Raw genomic sequence first — 16,682 nt, forward strand, 5'->3', positions numbered from 1 at the left:
AAAGAGAGAAAAGCCAGAGGGGTTTCTCCATGTGCACAGGCAAATGCTTTTGGTGTGCCTCAGTGCTAGCCCAGTACTTGGTGTCCATCCCAGCACCCTGCTCCCTCACCTGTCACCAAACTGTCCAAAAAAGTCACCTGCAGATCCTCAATTCTGTGTAAAACTGAGCTCAAACAATTATTTATTTATACTTAAAAGTAGCTCTTCATCTGAAAATCCATGGAAAGCCACCAAAAACCCAGCCAAGCAAGGTCCCAGTCAACAGGATTTGTGCCTGGTGTGACTCCTGACAGCTCCAGCCCTACCACCCAGCATTGCCCCCCACATGAGGGGGATGCAAAACAAGGACATCCCCCATGTAACCAGTGTCCCCACATGGGAATTAAGGACATGGCCCAGTCAGGGGGCCAGCTGCCTCTCCTGCCAGCCCCTTACACCCAGCACACTCAGGACCCCAAACCAAACGTACTTGCCATGATGGACAAACAGCCTTAAATTGTGAAAGCAGCAGGAGACAAAGAGAGAAAAGATATTCAGATTTAATCTGGCTTCCTCCAGCCCCTGAGCCCCACTACAGGGTCAGCAGCTCCTCTGCACCCCTGTGATGCCCACAAGATACCACCTCCCTCCCAGCCACGAAGTGGGACACCAGCAACCATTTCCTGATATACTGGAGTGATGGCACAAGAAATTCTTCCCTTTGAGGGTGGTGAGACCCTGGCACAGGCTGCCCAGACAATCTCTGGCTGAGCCATCCCTGGAAGTGTCCAAGACCAGGCTGGATGGGGCTTGGACCAACCTGGGATAGTGGAGGGGAAGGGTGCAGGGGGTGCAACTGGATGGGCTTTAAGGTCCCTTCCAACCAAAACTATTCTGTCATTTTACAAAGCCTGTCTTAGCTGGGGATTGAGGGGGAGGGGTGCAACATGCTCCCCATCCCCGGGGTGCACAGGGAGTCTCAGCTGGCTCAGAGCTGCCTGGGGGTTGGGAGTGCTCCTCTCCCTGAGCTTGTGAAAAGATCTGGTTTTATTCCAGATTTGGAAACACCCCTAGGACAGGGACCCACATTCCCTTAGCAGCTCTGACTCCCACTCTAAAGGCTTCTTCCCAGCTGTTATCACCTCTCTGGCATTTGCCTTCCAGCACATGCCCTCAGCACAAAGCTATGCTCTTTCCTTTGCATGGTCTTAAAAACAAAGTAAAGGGAGAAAAATGCCCTATGCCTATGGGCTCCACTCCAAGGAACCATGGGCCAGCATCTTGGCACCACCAGTTCTCTGGACAGGTTTGTACATATGGGGTTATGCACAGGCTACACACCCAGTCCTTCTCTGCAGTTCTCCTTGACTGACTGGGTACCCAGGTGCACTCCAGCATAGGGCATTGCTTCCTTGATTGCTTGCAAGCGCCCGAAGGCAGGGAGTATCCCCATCCCCTCCTGTCTGCGCAAGGATTTGGGTGCTGGTGTTTAAGATAAACCCCGTGTGTGGGAGATGCCAGACCTGGAGGCAGCACAGAGGGAATGAAGTAAGCAGAACAGGAAGGGAGATGCATGAAGGGTATGGAGAGATATCAGTGGGAAAGGCTCAGCTCTGCCCAGCACCCCACGGCTGTGCTTAGCCGCTGCCCTGGCACTGCCACTTCCCACTGCCTGTCTACTTACTCCACATCGCGCTTCCGGATGGTCCTGCCAGCAGCCAGGACCTCAGCCACCTTGGAGACAATTGGGTCGTAGTTCATGCTGGCCACAGCCACCACCTCGTCACTCCTAGGGCCAGGCAGAGCAGAGCAGTTAGGGCAGCCTGGACAGTCACAGCTCCACCACCCAAAACTCACCATGATGGAGAGAAGAGGGAGGCAAAGAGGAGCACCCACTCCAGAGCCAAGCCTGAATCAAGGTATGAGCACCACAGGGATTGTGCTAGTGGCTGGAACAAGAATCAGGAGAGGGTACAGAGAAGTACGGAGTGGCACAACAGGCCCCACTGGTCCCACAGATGTTCACAATGATGTGGTGAGCATCACTAGGGTGCCCGGGTGAGGGAGACAGCTCTGGCATCAGGGCATCTGTGGGAAAACACCACCAAAGGTAGATCTGATGGTGGATAAAACCCTGGACACGATGAAGGATGCCCAGCTGTGACCCCTGCACTGCTGCCCTGTGCTGAGGGAGTGGAGAGGCCAGTGGTCAGGATTTCCCTGTGGAAAACTCAGTTGGGATGCTCTATGTCCCTTTCCTGATCCCCACCTCCAAACAGGCAGAGTGTCCCCTCTGAGCAGTTCCACAGGCACTGGGACAGCTGGGGTGTCCAATGCCTGGGTTCCACAACCCCAGCAAAGAAGGCCCCATGCATATGGGATGTCCAGGTTGGCTGACTGTTCCCCTAGCAGGATCCCAATGCAGCCTCAAAGGTTGAGTGGAAAACAAATAAAGAGGAAGGAAGAGGATGTAAAACTGCTGGAGGAACTTTGGCTAAGGTCACAGGCAAACAAGAAGGGTGCTTCTCACTTGAGGTTTGCCGAGGTCAATCCAAGTGTAAACCTTCAAAGCCTGACTCATGAAGAGATACCTGAATGCACAGTGTGAGATCAGAGAAGATATGTGGGTAATATTTTAAACTCTGGTGATATTGTTGAATAAACTGAAAAGTAGAAGCACCCACTAAACCAAGATCTGCTCTTAAATCTACTGCTGAAGAGCTCCGGGAGCAAAGAGCAGCTGGGGTGGGGAGGGATGTGTGCTTAATTCACAGGACAAGGAGAGCAAAAGTCATGTTTCAGAGGACACTTCAGCCTTGTGCAGCCATGGGAGTTAAAGCTATCTCTCCTATTTGTCTGCAAAGCCATGGGGCAGCCCCATCATAGACTTTTTCAAAAAACTCCCATTGCTAAATAAGCTCATGGCAAATAAAGGAAAGCAGTTTCCTGAGCAGACACAGCTCCCAGTTGGGAAATAAAGTGGTTGGATAGATCTATCCATCAAAACCAGGGGGAGATGTGCTTTTCCAAGCAATGAGTAACCAAGGTGTGCAAGGGAACCAGAAAATGTACTCCCACCAACTGCCCACTGGCTCAGCCTCAAATCCAGACAGTGCCCAAAGGGACCAGCCAGGAAGGCGGATGCAGCCCAAATATTTCTGTCAGCATGACATGGGGTGGCTGCTCCTTTTGCAAAATAACTCATGGGGTGCTGGTGAGCTGGAGCATCCTGCATCAGCAGCGGCTTTTGAATACTTTGTCAGGCAGATGGGGAAGCCAGGAGGAATCTCTCTTTTTCAAAAGGTCTTCAAAGGCAACAAGAATTCCCACCCTGAACTTGCAATTTGGAGCAATCAGAAGTCTTTGGTAAAGACTGAGGGAAGAGAGAAGCACAGTGGAGGTGTCTACATGTTCTTCCCTTCCTTTGCAGGGTTCAACATAACAGAGGTGGGGAACTGTGAAGAAGACAGCCACAGCAGCTCCCTGGTCTTCAAGATCTCAGGGGCAGGAGGACATCAGTCTGTTGTGAGGGCAGTGTCCCACAGGGACATCTGCAGAGTGCTGTCCCCTACACCTCTCAGCACAGGGCCTTTTATTGACCTCTACACATCTCTGACAAAACAGCTTTCTTCTTCAAACCCTGGCACAAAACAAGCCTTATTGTGAAAGCCAATGCTGAGGACCAGGCTGTAGAGTGGGAACCACCAGTGGTTCCTGCAACAACTAAGGAGGACCAGGAAGAGAAGAGTCCAAACCACAGGGTGGGCACAGCAGAAGGAAGCAGCAGGAAATGGTTAGCTTGGCACTGTCCTCAGTCCAAAAGCACTAGCACTAACTAGAAGAACCACCACCAAAAAAAGAAAAAGAAATGCTCCAGTGGCCTCTCACAGACAGGGAGCCAAGCAGCAGGGGACACACTGGCTGATCCCCTTCCCAGTACCTCCAGCTCTCAGCATGGAATGTCATCCTGGTACCCACAAGCCACCTCTGGGAGACCCTCCTGAGTGGCAGAACAACACAGTGCTCAGCAGGGACCCCCAGTGCTGCCCGCCAAGCCCAGGTCCCCTGGCAGCCCCTGTCCCTTGCAGCCACCATAGCACAGGGATCATGGGACCCTGGCATGGAGCAGGGATTTTGCACTTTGCTCAGAGTATTCCCTTTGAATGGCCTCCTCAGATGTTTAATTAAAGCAACCTGACATTTCCTTTCTAACTAGGGTTGGGATAAAGAGATAAAAGGCTTTCCTATGGAAAGGCTGCAGGAGAGGAATATCTCCATAGCAGCTCTCCCCAGCACAGGTGGTGTCTTGGCACAAACCCACCCCTTTAGGCAATTCTGACCAAGGTTCTGGAACACTGTGAGATGTATCCAGTGTGCAAAGGTTCCTGGGTGCCAGTCGGAGCACGATCCCTGCAGCAAGTGTTTAGCCAAGGTGTGCAGATACCAGGGGGAGGAAGGTGAGCACTGGGAATTCCCAGGGTGATGCAGGGAGCCCCATACCTCTTCAAGCCCAATGTATGTATCTAATCACCAGGCTCCATTCTGGAGCAACACGGGCAAGTGGGCCACCCTCAGGGAGGGAGAAGGCATGGGGTACATTGGAGACGGGACAGAGGGGCAGTGAGATGATGTCTGCAGAGCCAGAGCTGCCTCCTGTCTTGAGCTCCCTCCTTATCCCTGCCTGATGCTGCTGCCAAGTGGTTTGATGGCTGAACTGGGCAGGCCTTTGCTTCCCTTGTTTCCCTCTCCTTATCCTTAATATCAGAAAGCACTTGGAGAAACCCCTCTGGTTCCAGCATGAGCATGTTCTGTGGCCACAGGTTTCAGACTGGGATGTGCAAAGGTAACATATGAATAAACAGCAGCAAGTATTTTCGGAATAAATTCATGGTGCACCGACTTTCAAGTCTGAACAGCCAGCATGGCTCCAGAATAGCTGAGGCAGCACATCCCAGCTGCCAACACTTCTCAAGAATGCATTCCCAGGTAAGCTCCCAACATGGGGAAGAGCTGGTTTTCACTACAGACGTAACAAAGTTCCTGAGTTCCTTCAAACCTTCACAGCTTGTGATAGACATAAGAGTTTTTTGAGCTCAATTTGTCAAACCAGAAGCAGAAACAGTTACGCTTGAGCAGTCTGTCCAGCACTGGTCACAAATCAGTAACATGGTGATGAGATAGGAAGGAAATACTTGATAGGAATTGCCAGTAGAAGCCATCATCTTCTTACAAAGACTATGAGGACAAAGGGCAGAGACACCAGGTCCAAAGACCAGTTTAACGTGTACAATCAGAACATCATTTCTCCAGGGCCTTGTATACAATGTCCCACAAGCTCAGTGTGCAGGTGAACAAAAACAACGGACAGAACTATTTTCCAGCCTATCAGAGTAATCTCAGATGGATGCCTTTGAAGGAACATGGACAAGAGAAACACTTACTTGGTGTAAAATGCCACAAACTTCAGTTCATCTAAATCTCCCTGAATGACAACATCATCAAATCCTTCCCCATGGCCTGGAAAGCAAAGAAGAAGTGTATTCAGCAGCAATTCCTCCAGATGCAGCTCTAAGACAGGGTATTTCATTCCAGCAATACATGGAAAACGTCCTACATTGGCCAAAAAACCACCACCAGGAGATGCAGGTCCAAAAACCACAGAATCACAGGAGAGTTTTGCGTTGGAAGAGGCATTGAAGAACATATTGTTACCACCCTTTACCACAGAGACAGAGACACCTTCCACTACCCCAGGTTGCTTCAAGCTCTGTCCAGCCTGGTCTTAAACACTTCCAGGGATGGAGCAGCCACAGCTTCTCTGGGCAACTTGTGCCAGGGTCTCATCATTGTCATGGGGAAGAATTTCTTCCCAGTATCTAATTTAAGTCAATCCTCCATCCTGTTTAGAGAAGTGCACTTCATGGCAGATGGGTTTCAGAGGAGGCACTGAACCCCCTAGGAAGCCAGGCAGGTTAGCAGCCCTGTGGCAGAGTTTGGTAGGGAGGGCTCACAGTGAAGGAGGTGACCTTGGCTTCTCTGTCCCAGGACAACTCCAGCAGCCCAAACTCAGCAGCCCCAGGGAGCCCCTCACCTGCATATCGGATGCTCTTCCCGAACATGGCTGTCCACAGGTAGGGGACAGTGCTGATCTCGGTGCCGTGGGCCAACATGTTCAGTGCGGCGATGCGGCCTGCAAGAGACCACAGGGATGGGGAATTGCCACTCCAGGGCAAGATTCATACTCTGCCCCCAGGTCACAGCATCAACACCAGCAGTCACAGAGTATAGGGAAATCAAGAACTGCTGCTGAGAAAACTCACACAGCCACAAAGTTAAAGCAGGAAGCACTCAAGGATGGGTGAGACTCCTTCCCAAGGTGCAGCTCTTACTCATCACCTCCACTGCCATGAGCCATGTACCCATGAGACTCCTTCCCCTCAACAGTCAACTGTGCAACAGTGACAGGGTTGAGAGCGTGCTAAACTCCTACCCAGATGGGGATGGACAAACCCTTTGAGGGCATGGAGACTGTTGGGGTACAGTCCCTGCTGCAGAAGTTTATCTGGATGTGAAGGAGGTCTCCAAAGGCTGAATTTGGAGCTGTGGCTCCAAAACCTCTCACCCAGGGCACAGGAAACCTCCCTGTGGGACTGGGGCCATAAGGGCAGCCCATCACACCAGGGCTTCCAGGCTGACAAGAGGCAAGAAGGGTCAGAGCTCTGTTGAGCACTCCTGGGCAAGCCTAGCAGGGTGGGAAACCCAGCTGGGAACCTGAGCCCAGGCTGGCATTAGGATGTGAGCTCCTAAGTGTCCCAGAGCAAGGAATTAGAGCAGGCTCCCTCAGCAGTGCCAGGGACTAAGGGGAATATGGGAAAGCTTGTCCCTGGGCTCCTCTGTGCTGCTGATGAGGCATTGTTAGGCAAAGCTTGGCAAGAATGCTGACAGATGAAAGCACAACAGGCATAAGACACGCTTCAAAATGTTCAATACAGCCACCCAGTCTCTCTGTTGGCAGTTGTCTGGAGGGTTTGGAAATTTCCTGAGAATTTGAAAATTACTCTTTTCTGCAAAGTACCTACCATGCATATGAGCCATCTGCCAGTGGGGGACATTCACCTTCTTGTTATTCCTCAAGGCTAATGGAAATGTGACAGCATCTCCAGCAGCAAAGACCCCTGGGATGTTGGTCTGCATCATCTGCAGGAAGGAACAGAGGTGGGCATTAGTGAGGTTTGCACCCTACATTAACAGAAACTCCAGAGCTGTAGTGGTCCAGAGCTTCCACAGTCCCTCAGAACACAGGGGAAACCTCTGCTTGGCTGTGGGACCCCCAGGGAAGATTTCATTCAGCCTTCTTCACTTTCAAATGAGAACACACATACAGGGACCTACAGTATCCCTTGGCCAGTGGGTTATCCAGTAAAAAGACATGGACTGGTGTCCTGGAGCCCCTCTCAGAAGTCTGGGGTTTGTTGGTGTTTGCAGATAGAACCCAGCTTATTGCAGAGATGAGCATTGCATGGCACTGAGCCCCAGCCCCCCAACACACTCCTTTGCCCAAGGCACCAACACCCACCCACTCCAACACTGCTCCCATTGCAGCCACTGGTGGTGGGGAGAAAGGATGAGCTCCTTTAGGATCTTTGAAAATATATATCTATCTCATTTTTATCCCTCTAAATATCCATACCACTCCAGAACAGCTCAGAGCCAGCATCCAGGTCTGGGGTTTGCACACCCTCACTTGCCCAGGAGGGTCCCAGGCACTCCTGGTAATGCTCCCAGAATCTCAGCATCTCACAGAATATCGTAAGATGAAAGGCAACCACAAGGGTATCGAGTTAAATTCCTGGCCCTGCACAGGCCAACCCAAAGAATTTAAAAATTCTGCCAATCTTGGGAGATAAAAGGCCATAAAAAGCCCCTGTGGCAGTAGTTTGGAGCCCCAGCGAAGCTCAGCCACCAGCAGAGCTGACCCAGCCCCTCCTGCTCTCCCTCCCAACAGGGGCTTTCCCTGGGCTCACCTTGTTGACCACGATGAAGCCCTTGGAGTCTATGTTGATGCCACTCTGCTTGAGGAAGCCTGTTGCTGGGACTGCACCTAGGGGGAAAGCCAAAAATTGCAGCTGCGGTGCCCAGTGTTCCACGGCCCTGGGAGCTGATCCTGAGGCCTTTCCTCCTGCCAGGACAGTGGGGCTGCCCCCAGGGACAGGCAGCAGCTGCTCTGGGAGTGTGGAGCAGGGTCAGGTACCCTACAGAGCCCTACTGGATCACTCTCTGGCCCCTCAGAATCCCTGTCCTGCCAAGCCATAAGTTTAACCAGTCCACTGCCCTTTTCTAGTGCTTGGAGATAATTTTCAATTTAATACTCTCATAAATATTTTGAAAAAAATATATTTATAAGGGAACATTTGAGTTTCCAGCCAGGGCTCCTCAGCCTTCCCCCAGTCTGTACATTTCCTTCACCTTCCTTCTCCTTTTTTCATCTTTTTCTTACCTCCAGCCTTTTCACAAATCAGAGTAGTCAATAAAAACAACAAAATCAGAATCAAATTAATTCTGTGATTCTTCAAGTCCACAGCATTTTGAAGATGGAAGGAAAGGAAATTTTTCCTCTTGAATGTAAAGGAGGAAACTATCATATTCTATGGGGTATTTTCTTTTATTTTATAGCATGGGATACATTTTTGATTGCTGTCAGCAGAAATTAAAAAGAAAATAAACACTAAAAATTTTGGTTTAGGGAAGCTTTAATAAAAAGCAACTTGAGAGGATGAAACTGCTTGAAATGTTGGGGGTTTTTTCTGGAAAAAATAAACTATCACTTTTGAAATATGTTTTCAGTTGCATTTTGTGCTGGTGGCTCTAGAAACACCTTTTTTAGATATGCAGACTCACGTGTGGCAGTCCAGCAGGGCTGGCAGATCAATGCCAGTACCCCTGGCCACCCAGTCCCAGGGACCTCCTGCGGCCACATCCCCTCCAACTTCTTCTCTGCCCTCCCTCCCTGGCTCTGCATCCACACAACCCTTACCAATACCCACGACACAGACATCAGCACGCAGGACCTTCCCACTCTTCAGTACAACCTCCTTCAGCTGCAGGAGACACATCAGAGTTATTTTAGAGACAAAACTCTTCTGTAGCAGCAGGAAGCCAAGCTGGCAGCTCACCTCCTTTGTAAAATGCAAATTGACCATAACTCCTTAGAAAAGCAGCAGGAGGTGAGCAGGAGCAATGAAGCCACCCCACACTGGCATACATTTGTTCCTAGGGGCCAAATCCAGGAGCATGAATTTCAGGGCACAGGAAAGAGGAGAGACCAAAACCCCACTAGCAAAGGGAATGGTAGCTCTGGGTGATGCCACAGGGAGCCCCAGCCCATCACTAACCTTCCCCTCCTGCTCCCGCAGCTCCGACACCTCTGTCTGCATGTAGAACTTCACCCTGTTATTCTCGAACATCTAGAGGGGGGACAAGGGACAGAACAGGGGACATTAGGACCCTGAACCACCCTGGTCCTGATGTCCTGCTGCCCCCAGCACTGTCTTGCCCACCCTGCAGGCTTGTCTTGACCTGCATTGCTAAGGGGGTCAGCACCCCCACATCCCCAACACAGCTCTAGAAGGTGCTCCATAGCACATGGACCATAACAGGAAAAACAGCCTATTCTCACTAACTGCTGCCATCACAGCTTTGTCAGTAAATATGAAGTAAATTAATTAGTGCTGTGGAAGGATGGTTTGCAAGGGCAGTGCTGAAGGCAATTCTCCCTGATGAATTACATCTGTACTGATTACCAAGGAGTGGAAACAGCCTTGCCAATGAGGATGGGTGTTATAGAAGAGTGGGTTAGCTGAGTTGGAGTCTGCCGGTCATGCAGTGAGAAGGAAGGGTAAGGGACAGACAGGGTTAGATGGCTGTGTAAGGGACAGGATTGAGTTAGCCAGTCATGCAGAAGGAGGGATGGAATCAGTGCTGTGTGGAGCTACCTGCAGGAAACTCACAGAGAGAAGGCATGAGGAGTTTTTAAGATAGTAAGGGACTGACACTGGTGTCAGTTATGCCTCCACTGTCATAGTACAATAAGTGAAACAAACAAAAGCTGCTCTGTTACCAACCCCCCCAGATGGGAAAGCAAGGTTACCTTCATGACAGCACGGCCAACCCTCTCCCCAAAGAACTTCTTGAAGGGAACGTGCTCCAGCTCCACCAGGGACACCGAGTGGGCCCTCTCTGCAAGGTAGGCAGCCACCTCCATCCCTGGGGAAAAGAGGCAGGTCGAAGCAGCCACATTAACCCACCCAGCACTGCCCTGTGTCCCTGGCTGCAGATGAGGAGCAGCCACACCCACTCTGACCGGGGAGGCTGGAGCTGCACTCCTGGGAGAGCTGGGGAGCCACCACACCAGACTCCAGGGATCACACCATTTCAGGTGTTCTTAGATGTAGGCTTTAAAGACCAAAGGGAGGAACTGGATGTGAAATCCCAATGTGCCCTGAGAAAAACATGGAACAAGGGACCTCATCCAAGGGAAACCTTCCTTCTATGGCTGGGACAATCTCAGTTGAAGTCTGAAAACAGTTCTTAGGAGTAGCTGTTTCTCCCATCAGAATGATAGAATTTTGGTGCTGGAAATTGCATGGGAATCTCTACCAAGGCATTTCTGTCTGTGGAGGTATTTAGAAAGGAATCTTTTTGATGACCTGCAGTTTGCAATTGACCCCCCACACCACATCCTTTCTGTAGACCATATTGATTCAACCATTAAAACAAGTTTATCTTTTACAAAAGAAGAAAAACAAATAATGAACATTTTATGTAAATTCCCTGACTAATAACCATTTATGTTTAAGGCTTGCAAGACCTATTCTTATTTTGTTAGGGCCCACAATAATTTTGTTGGAACCATATCAAGCAAAAAAAGAAGAGCCATCAAAGAAACTACAAGATTTTTCCTGTGTATTTAAAAAATTCACCACACTGCTAAAATATAAAAGAGAATAAGCTCACAGGTTCCCACCCACCAACATAACTCTCCTGACTGAAGCCAACTCTAGACACATCAGATTTGGACCCACATGAGCACCAGTACTTGTCTTGCCATGTACTTTTCAGACTGGGAGAGCAATACCTGTGCCCATGCCAGCCCAGCCCCTTGGAAAAAATCAATTTCTTTGGCATTGAAATGTCCTTACACACACGTGGGACTGGAGGTTGGACTACCCCTGGTCCAATTTTGTGGGGGTATTACCTCTAACTGGGCAGTCACAAACTGGCAAGGGCCTTTACCCATTTGCAGGCAGAGGTGGAGAGCTGGGACAGGGACACAGGCCAGGCAGGCACTCACCCAGGAAGGAGGCTCCCACAATCACCACATTCTTGCTCGTGGCCAGCTTCACCACACGATTGGCATCTTCAGGCGTCCGGATGTTGAAAACGTTTTCCATCTCCTTGCCTTTGCAGCTGAGAGTTTTGGGCCTGAAAAACACTGAGGGTGATACAGCTGCTTTTCTCAGCTCTGTGTGGTTCAGTGCCCAGTCAGGGCTGCAGACATCCCTTCCGGGGCTCCAAGAACATTCTCAACTTTCCTTTTTTTACCTTTCTCTAGCCTGGAGACATAACACGGAAAAACCTAGATGCTGGTGGCCAGTGGTGGAGTAGGGGGTGCTGAGCAGCCACCCCAGACCCCATCATGGACTGGTGTACTCACAGGTACAGGGGAGCTCCTTGCTGGAGGTCCCTGCCAGCACAGGACAGGCATTGCTTTACAAGGCCAGGTTAGATGGAGCTTGGAGAAACTTGGTCTAGTGGAAAGTGTTCCCTGGACACAGCAGTGGTGGGTGTATATTCATCACATACAGGATGAATTTTAAGTTCCCTTTCAACAGAAACCATTCTGTGATTCTATAATATATGATATATATATATATATGAAATAGATAGATGATGATATATAGATGTAGATATATACAGACATTCCCAATATCTTTTGTGTTCCTTGACTTTTCCATACTCAAACAAATTCAGTGTTCAAATTCACCTGCCACATTTCATCCCTTATCCCCAGGGACAAGCTCCTCACATTCTCAGATAAAACAGTTTCTCTTGATCTTTAAGATGTTTGTCTGAAGCTTACGTGTTTCCCGTTGCTATCAGCAGCTTGTTGTATTCCATCTTAAACCCATCTTTGAACACAGCTATCTTGCTCTTGACATCCACAGCCGCCACCTATAAAATCATTCCTAAATAATGTTAAGGCAAGAAATCCCAGATATTCACTGAGACCCCAGCCCAATCAACTTGTCTGTCAGGTTTTAGTCCTCCATGTTAGTCTTAGTTAGTTAGACAGTTGCTTTTAGTTATTCTGCTAGTTTTAGTCCACCCTGTCCACAGCTTGGCTAACCCACACCTTAAATATCCCTAGTTGCCTTTTCACAAATTCTTGAAGATGTCCCAATATAAATAAAATAATGGGGAGAAATATTTAAGCCATCATTATCTGGACTGTTTGAAGGCAAATTATCCTTATCAGATGGTGCCTGGTTCCCCAGATCCACATCAGGAATGGCAGGTAACACATGATGGTCACCACAGATGGCCACACCGTGGTCATGCCCAGGGTGCCCTTCATGTTTTGTACAACCACAGGCAACTTGCAATCTGGGGCAAAAGGAGGGGGGCTGGGAGAGACCCAACATTCACACAGTGAGCCAAAAACAGACAGCAGCCACATTCCCTAAATGCAGCCTTTGCATACCAGCACTTTCCTTCAGGCACACACAGGACTCCCCTTACCTGCATTTCAGTCAGAACTTCAATGTCATAGGTGCAGAAGAAGTCCTTGGGGCGCAGGGTGATCTGCTCAGGGTGGGAATCCATTGACTGCAAAAAAAAGCCATTTTTCTGTCAGCTGCTGTGGGTTGAACAGGTGAGGGGAGAAACAGCTGCTACCAGCACAAGTTCTGCTTGTGTGCAAGTCCTGCTACCAGCACTTGTTGCATGGGTTAAGAGAATGGTTCAAGAGGGCTGGAATGAAAGCCTGTTCAAGTAGGAGTCATTACAAGAGGCTGGTCTGGGCTCTGGGGCGGGTGTGGAGTGGCTCAAGCAGGACCACAGCAAGTGTTTTGGAGTGTCAGCAAAGCTGACAAAACTGCAGCCCCTCCCAGCACGCACAGGTTCGCAAGAGCAAGAGAAAAGCCTCATTTTACACAACGGGTGGCGAAGCCCTGGAAGAGGTTGCCCAGGGAAGCAAGCCTCACCTCTGAAAGTGCTGGACTGGAGCAAAACCCAGTCTAGTAAAAGGAGTCCCTGCTCACAGCAGGGGGGTGGCACAGGGTGACCTGTAGAAGTCCCTTCCAACTCAAACCATCCTATGATTATTTGGAAAATAGCCAGTTACCAGGGCAAATGGATGCTGGAAGAATAGGAAGAACAAACAGCATTAAGCACCCCAGTTATGCTGCACAAGTTCCATCCAATGCTGAAGCAAGGGGGTGGGGCCCATATCTTCACATCTTCAGCTACAAGATCAAAAGGTTCTTGCTTTTCCCAGCCTTCCCTAATCACTGGGGTGAGATGTATATCTTCTTTACACAAAGTGTTGAGCCCAAGCTCATCTGTCCTCCCAACTCTGCCAACACAAGCTCAGACTCAGGCTGAGGACAAGCTAAGCATCAAGTGACCTGTTGGGTGTGCAGGCTGCTCCCTGCTTGTGTACTGCCTGCAGCATAGCAGCATAGCATGGCGCAGATGCCATGGTCAAGACCTGCTATAGATCAGCACACTGCTCAGCAGCATCTACTCATGCCATACAGGGATGATGTTTGGGCTTGACCCAGGGGCGGCAAGGAATGCAGGAGTCAAGGACTTTCCTATTCACCCATGGAGATGGATGTGCAAGATCCTTCTCCTGGAGATGGCCTGGTAAGGGGCTGGAATGAGCCCAACAAGGCACTCCCCTACTCTGACTTTGGAGTAAGAATGCTCTGCTCAGGAGAGACTTCTGTCACAGGACTCAAGGCAGGAGCAGGGTCAAACAGGTTTTATTGAAATTCTTTGAATACTCCACATTTACAGAGAGGAACACCTGACCCCCTGTGAGAGTGTGCAGGAAGGGCAAAGCAGAAGAGTGCATAAGCATCATGGCTTTTGCTGTTGCTTGCCTGGGGACAGTAACACAGATGTGGCAACACAGAGGATCGGTCATGGTCCAAAGGGGACAAAGGGAAACAGTCCGGCAGGAGCTGGGGACAGAATGGTAAAAGGTGTTTGGCAGGGCAGAGGAAGGGCAGTGCTGCAGTTTCAGGGAGCAAGAGTTCTGCTGCTTACAGAGTTAGCACTCCTTCCCCAGTGGCTTGTACAGGTTTAGTCCCACTCACAACAGGATTAAGAAAAATTCCATTTTTTCCTACGCTCTTCCCAAAAATTCTGCCTTGTCTTCCATGGGCTTTGTGCACCTTCTAAATGCAACTACAGCCAGAAGTGTTTAGTGGACGATTTAACAAACCATGTACAACATCTCTGGCATGTGAAATGTTACTAGTATTTAACAGAGAGAAGAAGAACCAGTCTAACATGGGAATAAGTGTTTGGAAGAGTTGGCTGGCTGGGACAGGGACTCTAAGATTCTCTGAGCTCCCCATCACAACTCCTGTGATGCTTGGATGCAGGTACCAGGCAGCTGCTTCTCACCCCAGGCAGGACTTGCAGAAGCACAGAAATGGCCTGAATTCTCCCAAACAGCCATATGGATGTCTGCCTGTCTTTGAAAATCCTTTTTTTGGGTGCTGGAAGCAGAGTTAGACGCTGTGCTTGTAGTAGTCTCCATGGGTAAGCATTTCCGACATGAGGATGAACACATAATTCACCTTATGGTATCTCCAAGCTCCAAGGTCAAATGCTACTGTCCAACTTGAGCTGCTGTCTGACAATCAAAGAAGGCTCAGGAATCAGCAGCAAGAAAATCTGATTAAAGACCATCCTGTGTCTATAAACTGGAATGCAAAATGGGATGTGTGCCAGAAAAAGTGACCTTGGCACTTCTATCAAGTTATCAACTTGTGATGACGGCTGAGAATCATCATAATTAAGGCACAGAGCATCCCTGGGCAGCAAGAAACAGGCGCTCACAAAAACCCCTGACACCATTTTTTCACATGGTCCATTTCATTGCCTTAAAGACTTTGATACAGAAACACTTTAAGAAGACCCATCCAGGTACGAGCTGGCCAAGACAGCTGCCATTAGATCTGTGAAGAATCATCATATGAATTGTGGAATTGTTTAGTTTGCAAGGCTCATCTCGTTTCAATTTGCAGGGATACCTTCCACTAGACCAGGTTGCTCCAAACCCGGTCCAGCCTGGCCTTGGACATTTCCACAGATCCAGGGGCCACCACAGCTTCTCTGGGCAACCTGTGTCAGGGCCTCACCACCCACATAAGGCAGAATACCCTTGTTTTTCTGCTGGAGTACTCTTAATTCAGTTTGAACAACTCCTTGTTTTTGTGTTTCCTATTTCAGTCACAATGAGGAAAGGAAATTCAAGGGAAACAGAGGCAGGATGACTAAGGAAACAGAATCTTGATGCTGCAATGAATAATAGTGGGGAAAGGTCCTAGAGCAAATTTTAAAACTGGGGAGGAATGTGGCATAACCAGAGTGATACAAACCTTACTGAGCTTTGGTCTGTCATAGGGCAAGTGTCTGTCCATGGTGCACATCACAATCCGGTCAGAGAAACCCTCCTGGCGCAAGGTCTCTGCACAGACCAGCCCAGCTGCCCCTAAGGGAGAAGGACACCAGTGATAGCCATGGGTATGTGGCCTTGGGGGGTCTGTGCTCTTTACTGCAAAGCTCGCTGGGGCTGACTCCAAAACCACCATCTCCACCAACCCTGGCCTCACTTCACAGCCTTTCCTAACTCGAACAGCTCACATGGGAAGCCGGTTGCACATGCACAAGGCACAAGAATGTACACTCTGTCTATGGACCGTGACATAAATCCTCTTGTCTGTCCCTAAACTGTTACAAACCCACAAAGAGCACACCTGAGGAGTGCTGCTAATGCCTGCACACCTCTCACAAACTCCAGGGCACAAGCAGCCGCTCAGACTCTTGGACTTCTTTAGTCAAGGAAGGGTCTGCACAACCTGTTCCTGGTGAATTTACAGCCAAGCACGGAGAGTGGGGAGTCCTCCCTTCCCCATGGCCAAGGTGTTGGTTGTGTGACTCACTGCAGAGCATTTTCCATGCTATTTTTGTAACGTGTTTTTGTTCACTTATTTCAATGAACAAAAAAAAAAAAAAAGGTTAAATCAAACAAAAAGCTGCCTTGGGACATGCCCACTGCAGCCAGGCAGCCTGGCTGGCACATCCCTTTTTCCCTGACTGAAGTGGTAAGATTAGAGAGCTCAGGTGAGAAGTCTGGAGCTTATTCTCAGCCAAGGAAACCTCAGTCCTTGATAAGTGTTTTTAGGGCCACAAATTCTGTAACATCACTGAGAGGAGATGGACCTGGACCATATCATGGTTTGGTCCATCAATAGATACTCCCACTGATGGAGCTGGGGGACAGTGGAAGAAGAGACAGGCAGGTTGACATCCTGTGCATGCTGCCAAGAGCATCCTGAGCCAGAGCTGATGCTGTGCTGATGACAGGATGGCCCTCACATGAGCAAGGGACAGCAGTCAATTACTCT

General features: G+C 49.5%; 1 protein-coding gene across 4 annotated transcripts in view; it reads right to left on the reverse strand.

Moving 5' to 3' along the window:
• The window catches only part of AIFM3 (apoptosis inducing factor mitochondria associated 3), a 57,520-nt gene that overhangs the window by 1,268 nt on the left and 39,570 nt on the right, over positions 1–16,682 (reverse strand). For 2 of the 4 annotated variants that reach the window (XM_033075525.1, XM_033075523.2), the window contains 12 exons: positions 15,654–15,766; positions 12,778–12,864; positions 12,119–12,210; positions 11,330–11,460; positions 10,127–10,242; positions 9,372–9,443; positions 9,014–9,077; positions 8,004–8,080; positions 7,059–7,176; positions 6,071–6,169; positions 5,421–5,496; positions 1,664–1,768 (listed from right to left, as the gene is read on the reverse strand). In XM_033075525.1, the coding sequence (XP_032931416.1) occupies positions 1,664–1,768; positions 5,421–5,496; positions 6,071–6,169; positions 7,059–7,176; positions 8,004–8,080; positions 9,014–9,077; positions 9,372–9,443; positions 10,127–10,242; positions 11,330–11,460; positions 12,119–12,210; positions 12,778–12,864; positions 15,654–15,766 (1,150 nt within the window). Of the gene's footprint in view, positions 1–6; positions 491–1,663; positions 1,769–5,420; positions 5,497–6,070; positions 6,170–7,058; positions 7,177–8,003; positions 8,081–9,013; positions 9,078–9,371; positions 9,444–10,126; positions 10,243–11,329; positions 11,461–12,118; positions 12,211–12,777; positions 12,865–15,653; positions 15,767–16,682 lie in introns of those variants that run through there. The other 2 variants (XM_033075524.1, XM_033075521.2) reach the window with 2 other exon arrangements.

This window comes from Catharus ustulatus, chromosome 18 (assembly GCF_009819885.2).
Source record: "Catharus ustulatus isolate bCatUst1 chromosome 18, bCatUst1.pri.v2, whole genome shotgun sequence".
Lineage (NCBI taxonomy): Eukaryota > Metazoa > Chordata > Aves > Passeriformes > Turdidae > Catharus > Catharus ustulatus.